At 17.6% G+C, this 14,757-nt stretch overlaps 6 protein-coding genes across 6 annotated transcripts; 1 reads left to right on the forward strand and 5 right to left on the reverse strand.

Annotated features, from left to right (window-relative positions):
- Positions 1-564: 564 nt before the first annotated feature.
- Positions 565-1,969, reverse strand: SIS1 (the record flags this gene model as incomplete). Its single annotated transcript, XM_028680208.1, has 3 exons — positions 565-1,136; positions 1,370-1,775; positions 1,961-1,969. 3 exons carry the CDS (start codon positions 1,967-1,969, stop codon positions 565-567), a joined length of 987 nt encoding a protein of 328 aa, XP_028531728.1.
- Positions 1,970-3,255: 1,286 nt separating this feature from the next.
- Positions 3,256-3,747, reverse strand: PRELSG_0407000 (conserved Plasmodium protein, unknown function; the record flags this gene model as incomplete). Its single annotated transcript, XM_028680209.1, has 1 exon — positions 3,256-3,747. The coding sequence occupies one exon, from the start codon at positions 3,745-3,747 to the stop codon at positions 3,256-3,258; it is 492 nt and encodes a 163-aa protein (XP_028531729.1).
- Positions 3,748-5,149: 1,402 nt separating this feature from the next.
- PRELSG_0407100 (Leu/Phe-tRNA protein transferase, putative) lies at positions 5,150-6,295 on the reverse strand (the record flags this gene model as incomplete). Its single annotated transcript, XM_028680210.1, has 1 exon — positions 5,150-6,295. The coding sequence occupies one exon, from the start codon at positions 6,293-6,295 to the stop codon at positions 5,150-5,152; it is 1,146 nt and encodes a 381-aa protein (XP_028531730.1).
- A 1,264-nt stretch (positions 6,296-7,559) lies between these two features.
- Positions 7,560-10,208, reverse strand: PRELSG_0407200 (multidrug efflux pump, putative; the record flags this gene model as incomplete). The annotated part of the gene is made up of 1 exon (XM_028680211.1): positions 7,560-10,208. The coding sequence occupies one exon, from the start codon at positions 10,206-10,208 to the stop codon at positions 7,560-7,562; it is 2,649 nt and encodes an 882-aa protein (XP_028531731.1).
- A 1,476-nt stretch (positions 10,209-11,684) lies between these two features.
- PRELSG_0407300 (SRR1-like protein) lies at positions 11,685-12,725 on the forward strand (the record flags this gene model as incomplete). Its single annotated transcript, XM_028680212.1, has 1 exon — positions 11,685-12,725. The coding sequence occupies one exon, from the start codon at positions 11,685-11,687 to the stop codon at positions 12,723-12,725; it is 1,041 nt and encodes a 346-aa protein (XP_028531732.1).
- A 615-nt stretch (positions 12,726-13,340) lies between these two features.
- SPATR (secreted protein with altered thrombospondin repeat domain, putative) lies at positions 13,341-14,218 on the reverse strand (the record flags this gene model as incomplete). The annotated part of the gene is made up of 2 exons (XM_028680213.1): positions 13,341-13,872; positions 14,010-14,218. The coding sequence occupies 2 exons, from the start codon at positions 14,216-14,218 to the stop codon at positions 13,341-13,343; spliced, it is 741 nt and encodes a 246-aa protein (XP_028531733.1).
- Between the last annotated feature and the right edge of the window lie 539 nt (positions 14,219-14,757).

Genomic DNA, 14,757 nt, shown 5'->3' on the forward strand with positions numbered 1-14,757 from the left:
ATTTATATATATTTATATATATTTATATATATTTATATATATTTATATATATATATAAATATATATATAAATATATATAAATATATAATGAGTTTGCAAAAAAGAATCATTAAAACAAAGAGCTTATCGAATTGTAACAATTTCCCATATTTACAATTTATTATTTTTATTTATTTTATTTTTTCATTTTAATGTGTGATAAATAGAACAGATAAGCTATATAAAAATATTTAAAAATTTAAATATTCAAAATTTCAATATGTAAAAAAAAAAAGAAAAAGAAAAAAAATGATTTAATTAAATATCGGTATCTATATATAATATCATATTAATTTTTCTTCATTGTTTTAATAATATATATAATATATTTTTTTTTATTATGACTATTAATTTGATTAAAATATTTAAGAATATTCTTTTTTCTTTTTTTTCTTATTTCCATTGATACTAAAAATATATCAGTAAGATTTAGATCTTATCTTTACTATATTTTATTTAATATATTGTTTCTATTTTATTGTATATTTGCATATAATATTTCTAAAATTTTTTATTTTATTTTTTTTAAAAAGTGTTTGCCAATACTTCTCTTATTATTCTCTTTTTTTCACTAGTTAAACTTTTAGGAAATACAATATCAAACTCTACTATTAAGTCTCCTTTCATACCAGGATGTTTTGAAGAAGGCATTCCTTCATTTGCTACTATTTTTCTTGTTTTGGGTGTTACTATATCGTCTACTCTTACATTTATATCTCTGTTATCTAATGATTTTACAATAAATTGAAAACCAGTTAAAGCTTTATCAAGTGGTACTGGACATTTATATATTAAATGATTTGAATCTCTTAAAAAACGATCATGTGCTTTTGTTTTTACTTTAAAAACTAAATCTCCTGGCTGGGCCATGGGGGATAATTGATCCCCTTCTCCGTAAAAAGTAATTTTTGTTCCATCTTTCCATCCTGCTTTTACATCTATTGTTACAAAATTATCATCTTCATAACTTTTCGCTCCCATGAATCTTTTTCTTGTTATTTTTAATTTTTTTTTACATCCACTATATAATTCTTCTAATGTTAAAGAAAGAGGTACCTCATATGTTGCTGGTTTGTTATAGTTGTTAGAATTTATATCTATAGGAATATATGAAAACAAAAATATATATATATATATATATATAAAGTATGGGTTATTATAATAATCAAATAAAAAATTATGTTTATTAATATTTTATACTAAGACTTTATCATTTTTTTTAATTACTCTAATTTTATTAATATAAATTTTTTTTTTTTTTTTTATCGATCTTATTTATGTCTTTTATTATTTTTATTTTTTTTTTTATTTTGTTTATTCTTTTGTTAACTTGTATTAGTAGATGGTCTTGCTTTTCTTGAAGTCATGTTGACGAAAGTAGAAAAAGGAGAAAAATCCTCATCAAATGCTGATGTAAAGGAAAATTGACTATCTGATCCAAATATTCTACTAAATAACTCTGATGGGTCTACTCCACTATAAACATATGTACTTCCTCCAGTAGGTATTGATCCTTTTAACCCTTCTTCTCCATATGTATCATAAATTTTTCTCTTTTCTTCATCAGATAAAACATCATAAGCTTCAGCTATATTTTTAAATTTCTCTTCTGCTTCCTTTTTTGATTTAACATCCTTATGCTTATCAGGGTGCCACATCATGGCTAATTTTCTATAAGCTTTTTTCAAATCATTTGTTGTACAGTCTTTACTAACTCCTAATATAGAATAATAATCCTACAAAAAAAAAAAAAAAAAAAAAAATATATCAATGTAATTAATTGGTATTAAAATATTTATTTCTATTCCTTTCATTATGTATCTTATTTATTTATGTATTAATTTTAATTTCTCTTTTATGAAAATGTTTCTCGTTTTTTCTTTTTAGAAAATCTTTTACAAAGATTGTATCATTCATTTACCTTTCCCATTTTTTATTCATATAAAAATTATAATTTAAACCTTTACAAAATTTACAATTACTTTATTAGAGGACAAAAAAAAAAAAAAAAATTCATTTAAAAGATAAATTATACGACAAAATATTTTTCAATTTTTTTTTTTTTTTTTGGAAAATTTAAAATTTAACCGTGAAATATAATTTTAAGAGATTTTTAAAATTAAAAAAAAAAAATAAATAAAAAATTACCAAAGAAGTACATAACACTATTTTTATGAAAAATATTAATTTAAAATTTATATTCTAATTGTTTATTTTTTTTTTTTTTATTATTATTATTACTTTAATATTAAATACAAAATATTGAAAAAATATTTATTTTTTTAAGAACTATTAATTAAAAAAAATAAAAAATATTTATGTAAATGATGTTCATGATAAATATGAAATATTTCTTTTTTATTCTTTAAATTAAATTATTTTATAGAATAATATTTTATTATTATTTATTTTTATATTTTTTCTTATTAAATATATATTTCAATTATATATATATATATTATAAAGTTTATTCATTTTTTTTATTTATATATGTTTCATTTATTTTGTATATATTTTTATTTCATATGTATTTTTTTTAATATTGGTTATCTTTTTTTCCTTCTTTATATTATTTTTTTTTTTGTTAATAATTTAACAAAATGATATAAAAAAAGTTCTTTTTTATTTTTCAAAATTATGCTTAAATTATATTATAATATTATAAAAATTAATAAGGTTTTCTCTACCGAAGTTATTTTTATTTTTTTATTTTTTTTTTTTCATCACAAGTTTTAATAATATAAAAAAAACAAATATATTTTTGACAGAAAAAAAAAGTAATATATCAATGTGAAGCTTATAAAGAAAAAAAAAAATAAATAAATAAAAAGTATTACTTAAAATAATATTAAAATAAAAGGTAATTTACAATATATAATATATAGAATAATGAATTGGAATTTTTTTTTTTTTTTTCCATTATAACATATTTTTAAAAAATATATAAAGTTAAAATTGAAGACAAAAAATAGTCATAACCTTTTGGAAATTAAGGTAAATAAAAGGATATTTAAGCATACCTTTTTCTTATATTACAACTAAAAAATATTAATTTTATCTTTGTTTTATATATATATAAAAACTACAATACACATATTTATATATAAAAGTTACAAATATTAAAGTATGTATAAGAAAAATATTACTTTGGTAAACATAATTTAAATATCTGTCTTTAATCTTTTTTTGGAGTTTTTCTTAAAAATTCAAATTCGTTTAAGGGATTAAACGAACAATAGAATCGTCAACTATTGTTTCATATTTATCAGAAGAATAAAATTTACATTCTTTTTTTACATTATCCAATAATTCATTAACATTTTTACTTTTCATATATTCATCATAACAATCTTTATTTTTCCATAACCTTAACTGTAAATAACTTAATGGAGAATTTTGCCAATTAATTGCTTTAAATAATTTTGTATATTCATACCCTTTATTTTTAAATGAATGAATATTTAATTTGTTATAATTCTTCTCAAAATTTTTTATATTCTTATCATCTACTATATATTCATCAACAAATATTAAATCACCATATACTCCTTTATTTTTTTTTTTTTTTTCATATTCTATTTTACCGTATATATATCCACAAAAACTGCCAATAAATAACCAAACAAAATTTCGATGGCCAATACTAGATGCTTTATACCAATTTGAAAAACTTTCTATTTTCTGTTTTAATATAATATAGTAATCCATTTTTTTCATTTTATTATTTATTTTTTTTTTTTTTTCCTTTTACTTCTTTAATATTGTATATTTTTTAAAATATGTTATTCATAATATCTTCTTAATAATATTCTACAAGCAAAAAACTTTTTTTCATCTTTTATTTTAAAATTTAATCATGTATAACAATATATGAAATTAAAATGTTTTTATTTCATAAATTATATGTAAAATAAGGAATTCATTATTCTGTCATAGGATTTCTAATATATAGGATCATACTTTTTTTTTTAATTTTTAAAAAAATAGAGATTACTTTAAAAGAATAAATTATATAATATATATATATATATATATATATATATATATATATATATATATATATATATATATTATTTAAAATATTAAAAATAAATATATTTCTTCTATATTGAAAAAAGAGAAAAATAATGTTATTTATTAAAAAAATTAATTCTTTATGGTAAATACTTTTTATTTTCCATTTTTTTTTATAATTAAAAATATAATTAAAATCTTTTAAAAATATATCAAATATATATATTTTATTTTATATACCTAAGAATTCAAATTAAAAATAATTTCATAATTGATAATATTTTTTTTTTTTTTTCTATGCTATTCTTCATATTTAAAAAAAAAAAATGTTTACAACAGTTATATATAGTTTTAAGCCTTCATTAGTAATCATTTAATATTTTTATTATATATACATATTTTTTATTATAAAAGTAAAATAAATTAAATTCAAATATAACAAAAAAAAATAATTATAATTAAAATGAAATCAATACACTTAATAAAAATATTTACATATATATATGTACTCATATTCTTTTACCTATCAAATTAAAAATTATAAATAAAATAAAACATATAATATTAATAATTATATATTAAATAAATATAAAAAATAGTTAAAAAAAAAAAGAAATAATAAATAAATATATATTAATATATATGCACATATATTTTTTTCTTCAGATGAGTTTGTGCCAAATATTATAGCTAATAAAAAAAACAATAAATTTTTAAAACGGTAAAATAGTTTATAACATAAATTATCAATATAATCCAGATATAACATAATTTGAAATTTCGAAGAATCTCTTATCTTTTTCAAAACATAGAATATTTTTTTATATACATTTTATTTTGGCTCCCCCTAATATTCTTCAGCCTTTTTTCTAAGAATTTTAGTATCATTTTTTTTTTTTCTTTTTTTTCTAATGTAATTAAAAAATTCTGTAAACTAATAAATACTAAAAATTCGAAATATTTTTTTTTCCTTTCTGTAAAAATTAGTAATGTTTTGAAATATTATTAATATCTTTAAGGACTATTCATATTTTGAATTTGTGTTATAAAAAAAAAAAAAAAAAGTTATAATTTTTCATTTCTTTATACTTTTCTTTTAATCTGTTTTATCCAAATTATTCTGAGTACCTTTAATAAGAACACTACAATTTAATTTCTCTTTAAATGGAACTTTAAATTCAGCATTCTGATATTTAAAAACTCTATGCTTGTTAAAAAATTCTTTCATAGGAATTTCTTTTGATCCAATTTCCTTTTTATAAGGTAACAACATCCCAAGATCCCATAACTGAAATTTTTGATATTCTAATAATTTGGCTAAAGCACATAATTGAATAGTACCAGCACAGCTTTTTCTTTGAAAACCTGTTAAGCTAGTATAAATAGATCCTACAGTATTTCCAATTTCACCTGCTACTAATTTATCTTCATACCAAACTTCAACAGAATGCATTTGAACATTTTTATAAGTTATACTTTTTTCAAAAATTTTTTTAAATTCTTTTTGAACAAATGGATATAACCAATTTTGCCCGTGCTTTTCTACTATCCCTTCTATAACACCATCAAAATCTTTATCTATAGTTATATAAAAATTTTTGCATTTTTTTTTTACTTTTTTTGAAATATGTATTTCACTAGGATGCATACATGATCTAATATAGTGAATCTTCGGAATTAATAAACACTCTTTGTATATTTTAGTTTCATAATTTTCTATTTTATAAACTTTCTGCTTACTTGCTACTGGTATAAAACCTTCGTAAAATAACTGACAAATAAATGATGCATCACAATGTACACACCAAGTATTTTCATGTTCATAATTTTCTTCTATTAAAATATCAACAATTTTTTCAATATTATGATATGGAGTAAGTAAAGGATAAAAGTTTAAGCAATTATTATTTTTCATCAAATTAAATATTTTTGTTAACATTTCTGGTTCTTCCTTTGATATTTTTTCTATAATTTTGTTTATATTTACATCGTCATCAAGCTTTATTATTCTTCTTTTATCTCCACTTGTTTCATTTTTCTGGTCACTTATATCATTTTGTTCATCCTTATTTTTAATATTTCCTCTTTGGTTACTTTCTTCATTACTTTTAGCATCATTTTCGTTATCCCTATATATAACATTACCTTCCACTATTTTTCTTTTTTCAACTTTTTCATTCTCATTTTTAATTTCACCAGTTAATTTGTTTGTATCATTTTTTAAATTTTCATAAGCACTCATTTTTTCTATTTTTTTTTTTTTTTTTCCCTTTTTTCTCTATTCTTTAAAAGGAAATTTTTTTTTATTTTAATGTTAGTATATATATTGCTTAATTCTTATTAAATTTTTAATTCGATATAAAACTTAATAAAATATGTATCTTCCTTTATAACAAAAGGAAATATAAGACTTTTTATTTATATTACTTTGTTTTGTTTCAAATATATTTTTTTATTTAATTTATTTCAAAAAAAAAAAAAAAAAAACAATGGATTAAGAAAACAATTTCTATAAATATAATTACTTCATTCTTCTATTAACACATATAAATGTACTTCCTCATTTTTGAATAATTTAATAAAATTAATTACACATTATTCTCATTTTTTTATTTTCTAATATAAAAAAAAAAAAAGAAATCAAAATAATTCATAAAATTTTTAATTTTATTTATCTTTTTTTTTTTTTTTTCTCTTTTTATAAATGTCTGAAACGCAAAAAAAAAAAAAAAAAAATTTAAATATATGAAGAAATAGATAAAAAAAAAAAAATGAAATAAAATAAAATAAAATAAATTTAAAAATATACAAATGTAAAAAAAGAACATATATATATTTTTAAATTAATATTATATAATTTTGCAAAATTGATATTTTTTTTTTTTCATAATAATAACAAATATATATGAACAAAAATTACTGTAAAAATAACTAAATCCAGTAAGTTTTCAAGTAAAAAACAAGTGTAAATTCATGAAGGAAAATTAAATGAAGATAATATTATCTAATACATATAAATATGTATATATACTTAGAAAAATTATAATTTAAAAAGATAATTAAAAAGTTATTTTTCATTTTTTTTTTTTACAATCTTAAGAATTATATAAATAAAAATTTTTCTCTATTCTATAAAGATTACATATTTTGCTAAAAAAGAAAAAAAAAACATAACAAAGCAAAGTAAATTAAAACAGATTAAATGAAATATAATATGAAACATAATACAAGAAATGGCATAAAGTAAGAAACAATAAAAGTGGAATTAAAAAAAAAAAAAAAGATAAATAATTAAACTTGAAGTAATTTAATATTAAAAAAAAAAGATATATGTCTATATAGAATAAAACGACTTATAGCTACCAAAAGATAAAAAAAAAAAAAAATTATAAAAATCTAATAAATATGTACTTTGGTGTTTTATTTATAAATAAAAATAAAGACATACATATAAATAAATAATAAAAAAAATTTTCATTTAAATATATATATATATATATATGTTTCTATGAAAATATATGTCTTTTCCAAATTGTAATACCAAGAAAACTTACTAAAAAAATAACTTGAATTATCATACTAATTAAATTAGAATAAATAAATCCATATAAGTCTAAATTTACATAAAAAGCTAAAATTAATCCAAGAAGGTGCATCAAAAACATAAAATTAAAAAAAGTAAAAAAAGAAATTTTATGTTGTAATCCAATTCCTTTTATAATACTATTTAATAAAGAACATAATGCCTCAAATAACAATTCAACTATTAATAATGGAAATATTTCCATTAACTTATTCTGTAAATTTATATCACTATAAAAGAAAAGTATAATATTTTTATGATATATGTACATAATAATTAAACAGAAATAAAGAAAAAATAACAAAAGAAAAAAAGCTAATACAATTTCTGAAAATTTTCTTTTCTTTTTTTTGTTTTGGTTTGAACTTATATATATTCCTGTGATTTTAGATAATACTATACCATATGAATTAGATACATAATAAACTAAATTTAAAAAGTTAGTTATTTGTACAAAAGTCGCTGTTGAAGTTAAACACAAATATGTAGATTCGAATAATTGCAACTCAAAAGCTAATACTTCAAAAAATACATTTTTTATATTTACTTTTGTAATTTTTAAAAAAAATTTTATAACTTCATCAGAGGGAATATGGCAAAAAAGAAAATATAAGTTATAAATACTTGGATTCTTTATATGTATAAATGTATTTTTATCACTATATGATTTCCTTTCACAATCATCACTTTTTGAAAATATATTATTATTATCATCTGATTTTATGTATTCTTCATCATACACAATTGTATCTCCACACTCCCATTCTTTATATCCATACCTCTCTTTTTTTACTCCATCTAATTGTTCTTCCATTACTTTTAATTGTTTTTCATTAACAGCATTCTCTTCTAAATGTGGCACCTCATTTTCATAATTGTAATTATCATTATTTATAAATAAAATGTGTTTTTCTCTTTTATCTTCCTTACTTTCAAATAAATGTACATTTTTTGCAAAACATTTGCATTTTTCAATGTATAGTTTCAAGAAAAATAAAATAAAAAGAAAATTAATAATACTAACTAATAGAAAAGATAAAGATGCTCCAATATATTTCAGGTGAAATTTAAATACGAAAAGATAACAAAATAAATTTAATAAAAAAAAAGAAAAAATAGATGTTAATAGACTAGGATATATATTATTATGCAATATTAAAAACCTTCTGGTACTTTCATATAAGAAAAGTGGCAAAAAAGAAATCAACAAAATTTGAAGAGTTGAAATAAAAGCCTTAAGCATAATTATATATTCATTTTTTAGATTACAAAAAATATACCTTAAAATAATATACATAAAAAATTTTAATAAAAAGAAAAAAAAAAAGACAAAAAAACAAAAAAAGAAAAACATAAAATATGTACAATTTAAAATTAGCCAAGAAAAATCAGCATTACCAATTCCAATTGAATGACTGCAAAAGAAATCTAAACTGTTTGATAAACCGTCAATCACTGAAGATAAAACTGTATAAACACTAATGGCAACACCAAATCCTGCTATTTCATAATAATCACAAGTATTTGATACATATAAATTCAAAATAATAAAAAAAGAAGTAGTAATAAAATAAGAAATCATTGTTTGAAATGATCTAATAAATATCTCGTTACATAATTTCTTAATTGTTTTTAAAATTTCATAAAAAAAATTAATTTTTTTTTTTTCTTCTTTCCTTTTCCTTTCTTTTCTCTTTTTCTCTTTTTTTGGTAACAAATAATTACTTTTCTTATTCCGCCTATAATATTCATCATATGTATTATCAATAGACGATTCTTTATTGGAATCTTTAAATGATAATAAATTAAAAAATTTCATTTCACCTTTCTTTTGCATGTTAGTATGAGCACTTTTATAAGAAGTGTATTCAAAAGATGAAGATAAAGATGAAGAAGAATAGTTAGAAGTAGGAGTAGAAGTAGAAGTAGAAGTAGAAGAAGAAGAAGAATTAAAAGTAGATGTGTATGAGGATAGAAAAGAATTTACTGTTAAATAATTTGAAATCAAATTATTCGAAAATTGTTTTAATTTATTTAAATGTTTATTACTGCTTGTTATTATATCCACATCGTTATTCTTAAAAATTTCTTTTTTTTCTAAATAATCACTCTTTGCATGACATTTCTTATAAATAAAATTATCTTTACTCTTATAATTTGAAAATACATAGAAATCATTATATAAAAATGGTATATGAAAATTTTTTAATTTTTGTAACAAATTTAATAAATTAAAATTTGAACTCTCTTTATTTTTTTTATATTTATATTTCATATTAAAAATGTTACTATAAATTGATTTCTCAGTAGAGCATTTTAAATCTTTTTCCTGTTCTGAATTTATCTTTTCCATTTTGTTACTATTTGAAAAATTAATAAATGATTTCAAATTTCTAAGGTTATTATTATTTATATTATTTACATTTACACATTCACCACTCTTATAATTTAAATGAAATCTTCTATTATTATAGTATACATTTTTTGAATTTATACTTTCAAAATCAGAATACTCCATCAAATAATAACAATCATTTTTATCTAATATATTCCAAAAGTTGGATGATTCCATATTTGAAAAAAAAATAAAATATAAAAACTATTTGAAAAAAAAAAAAAAATTAATAAAAATTTGAAAATATATGTAACATTCATATTTTAATCTTAACTATCTATTTAATGAAATATATTACTATATAAGAACTACTTATACAAACATAATTCTGTACAATAAGATTAAGGCTTTTTTCTTTTTTTTTCTTTATCTAATTGATAAATAGGGAAATATTTTTAAAATTAAGAAATTAAAACAAAAAAAAAAAAAAAAGATAAGGAAATAATAAAGAGAACTTATATCTAAAATATTAAGAACAAAAAATATCAAAACTAATAATTGATTATTTGTTTTGTATTAATTTGAGAGTCATACAAAAACATAAAATAAAATAAAATAAAAACAAATTTCTGAATTATCCTTAAGAGAATTGTAAAAATTAAATAGCATTATGTAATTTAAAGATTTTAAATAAAATTATTTAATTTTTATATAAGTTTTCATAACTTGAAAAGTTTTATTTTTATTTTTATAAAATTCCAATTTAACAAAAATTTATCAATTTTTGTGACAAATTTTATATCATTTTACTATAATTATTTGAGTTTTATTCATATGTTTAATTTTGTTATATGATAAAATTAATTTCCAGATCATTGATATACATATGTATGAATAAAACATATTTTACAAAAAAAAGAAGTATATATAAAAATTTAGTTACATAAATATTTTTATCTCATATTTCCTTTAAGAAAAAAATGTATCAAAATAAATTCAATTATGCTTCATTATTTTTGTGTAATTTTTCTTTATCCTTTTTAGAAATTATGCAAATTTATTTTATTATAAATATATATAAATATATATATATATATTAAATTTTTAGCCTAAATTGTAAGGATTCAAACTAATGTAATAAAATAATAAAATTATAACAAACATATTTATTTTTAAAAAAATACAAAAAACTTATTTTGTTTATGAAGAAGCAATTTTTAAGAAATTATATATTATAAACAATTCTTTTTGAAAAATTAACTAAATTTATTAACAATAAACTTGAAATTTTTTAAAATTAGTTTTAATTTTTTCACTTGATTAATATACTTTTGTTCTATTTTATTAACCTAGCTTTTTTCTTTTTCTTTTTTTACATAAAATATTCATATTTTTCCTTCAAAAATTATTTCTAACAAAAAAAAAAAAAAAAATTTAAATTATGAGAATTTTAGAGGATCTTGAAAAACATTTAAAGCATAATTATAAATTTATAAGGAATGGCTATTAAAAATTTAAAAAATTGAATTTCTTTAAATAAATCTGATTTTTTTGAATTAACCGAAAATGTTAATCTTTAAAAAAGAAAAAAAAAAAGTTGAAATTGAATTACGAATTAAAAAATAAGTAGAAAGAAAAACAGATAAAAATAGAAAAAAAGATATATATATATATAGATGTAATTTATTTTCATTTTTTTTTTTTTTTTTTTAAATGGAAAATTGGGTTCTTGTACAAAATAAATATAAATTAAAAAAAAAAAAGAAGAAAAATAAAAAAATAGAAGAATTTTATATTGACAAAGAAGAAAGAAAAGACTTGAATTATAATATAGAAAAATATAAAGAAAGTCAACATAATGAAAAAAAACGTACAGAAAGTATCTACAATGAAATAAAAAAAGTTATATCATATTTAGAAAAAAGCATTTTTTTTAAAAATTTCCAAAAAAAATTTAATGAGATAAATAGAAATAATATTAACACTGGAATAATTTGTTTAGGTTTAGGTTCTTTAATAGATATAAATCCTAATAATAAAAAATCATGTATTTATCAGTTGAGTTTTATATTATTATTAAAAAAAATATATAACATTTCTAATATATACATTTATGATCCTAAAATTACTAAAATAGATAAAAATGTATATGATTTATTTAACATAGAAATACTAATTTGTCTTGAAAAAAATAATATGAGACATCAAAATAAGGAAAATAAAGATAAAGAGAAAACAATTCAAGAAAATAATAACGATGAAAAAAATATTCAAACGATTAGAATTACAAATAAAAATGAAAATTTTTTATTATATATGCCTCATTGTGATATTAGTTTATATGGAGAAATTTTATATTACATTTTTATGTATGAAAAATTAATATATTTAAATGCTCATTTTTTTATTCATTTAGAAAACATTATTTTTCTTGGTAATAGTTTTGAATATTATAAAGATCATATTTATTTATATAAGCCATTTGGATTATCCTCTGATATTATTCAGACTCTATGTGAATATGAAAAACATTTAAATATTAAAACTAATGAAATAATTTTAAATAAACTAAAGAATAATTTTAAAGAAGCTCATTTTATATTTTATATTCTAAACTTTTCACAAGAAATTAAGTTTCCAATATTTTCTGAATATATCTCTGCTTTTAATGATTTATCTATTACAACATTTAATAAAATACAAAATAAATTAATTTTTTGGTCAGATATTTATAAAAACTTGATTTATCAATAAAGAAATATTTTGCATAAGTATATATATATTTATTAATTTATTTATATGCTTATTTTTATTTTTTTTAAATTTTTATTAAAAAAAAAAGAAGTAGCTTGTTAAAGGAAAAAAAAAAGGAATTTATAAATATATATATATATATATATATTTTCTTTTTAATAATTTTCTTATATTTCTCTAATTAATTTCACTATAGTATTCTAATTATTTCATTTTTTTTTTAAATAATATTAATTACATTAAAAAACTTTTAGAACTTTAAGTACGTTATTATTAATAAGAAAAAGCTAATAAATAAAATTTTGTTTTAACATAAAACCATTATTCTTTAAATTATAAAGAAAAATAAAATTATAATAAAATGCTAATAGTCTAAATAATATATATTTGGAAATAAAAAAAAAAAAAAAAAAACATACTAAAAATATTGTATAATATATTTCTTTTTACATAAAGATATATACATGTATTTCTAAATAAATTTTTCTGAAAGGAGTAACCACAGTTATAAGTTTTTTTTTTTTTTTATGTAAAATAAAATTAAATATTCTACATTCTTAATTCTATTAAAAGTTATCATATAAATATATTTTATATTTTTACTTTTTTCTTCTTTTATTCACACGGTTGGGTTTCTTCAATTATATTTCTTGGTATTATTTTATTATTCCATAAGCAAAAATTATTATTGTTCTGATTAGATCTTACAACTTTTCTACTTCTTCTTTGTATTTTATCTGTACACTCGCTCCAATCAGACCATTCCGTATATTTACAATTAACATTATCATTTTCTACTTTTCTACATAAATAAAAATGATTTACTGTACATTTACGTGGAACATATATAGAACTCTCTTTTTCTCTTTCGATAATTTCTTCTTTTGAAACATAACCAGATGCACCTATAATTTCAAAATCAGGATTTTCTTCATCAGATTTATTTTTACATATAACAGCTAATTCATAATCAATTACAACAGACATATTTTTAAATCCTTTGTCTTTTGAATTATCACATAATATTTTCATCCATTTAGGTGTTACTCTATTTCTTTGATTTTTACTTTCTATTTGATTTAGTTTTGTTTGTATATCTAGAACATCTTCTTCATTACACATTATATATCCTCTTGGACACCAGCAACTGAAAATTTTATTAAAATAGTAAACTTAATATTTAACATTTATATATAAACAAAGTAACTTTATTAACATGCATTCAAAAATATATATATTAAAATTTTTAGGATAAATGTTTTAAAAAAAAAAAAAGTAAATTACTGTTTTAAATCTCCTTCTCTTGCTGAAAATATTATACATGTATTTCCTTCAATTTCAGGATCGAAGTTAATACCATTATTTTTTTTTTTTTCATTTCCACCATTAATATCAATGGAACTATTTTTTGATGATTTCCTATTCAATTCCAAACTAATATTTTGTAAAAAATAAAAAAAAGTTGAAAAAAACAAAAAAAAACCCTTTTTCATTACATCAAATATTAAAAAAAATCAAATTTCATATTTCTATTTCCTTTTTCTAATTAAATATTTACTAAACATTCATAAAAAATGCTATATCTTAAACTTTTATAGTAAAAATAGAAAAAATCATTTCGAATAAAGCAAATAATAAAAAATAAAATTACAAGAGAAAAAATATTTATGTATAGAAAAAAAGGAAAAAAAAAAAAGAGACTATTCCCTAATAGAATAGATGCACTTCCTTTTTATTCTGTTTTATAATATTTGTATATTTAAGCTTCATTATAATTGTAAAATTTACTTAATAATACCATATATATATATATATTTAATATATTTGTTTTTCTTCTTTTTTTTTTTTATATTAATTTTTTAATTCTTATTCTTATTTGTTGTTTTATTTATGTGCATATTTAAACTCTGTTACTTGTTCTAGGTTCAACTTTTTTTTGCATGCGAAAGTTTTATAGATGTATTGAGTTTTTTTTTTTTTATGAATTTTTGCAACTGTTGCAAATATTGTTTTAATAGAAAATGAAAATAAA

The sequence above is a fragment of the Plasmodium relictum genome (genome assembly GCF_900005765.1).
Source record: "Plasmodium relictum strain SGS1 genome assembly, chromosome: 4".
NCBI lineage: Eukaryota > Apicomplexa > Aconoidasida > Haemosporida > Plasmodiidae > Plasmodium > Plasmodium relictum.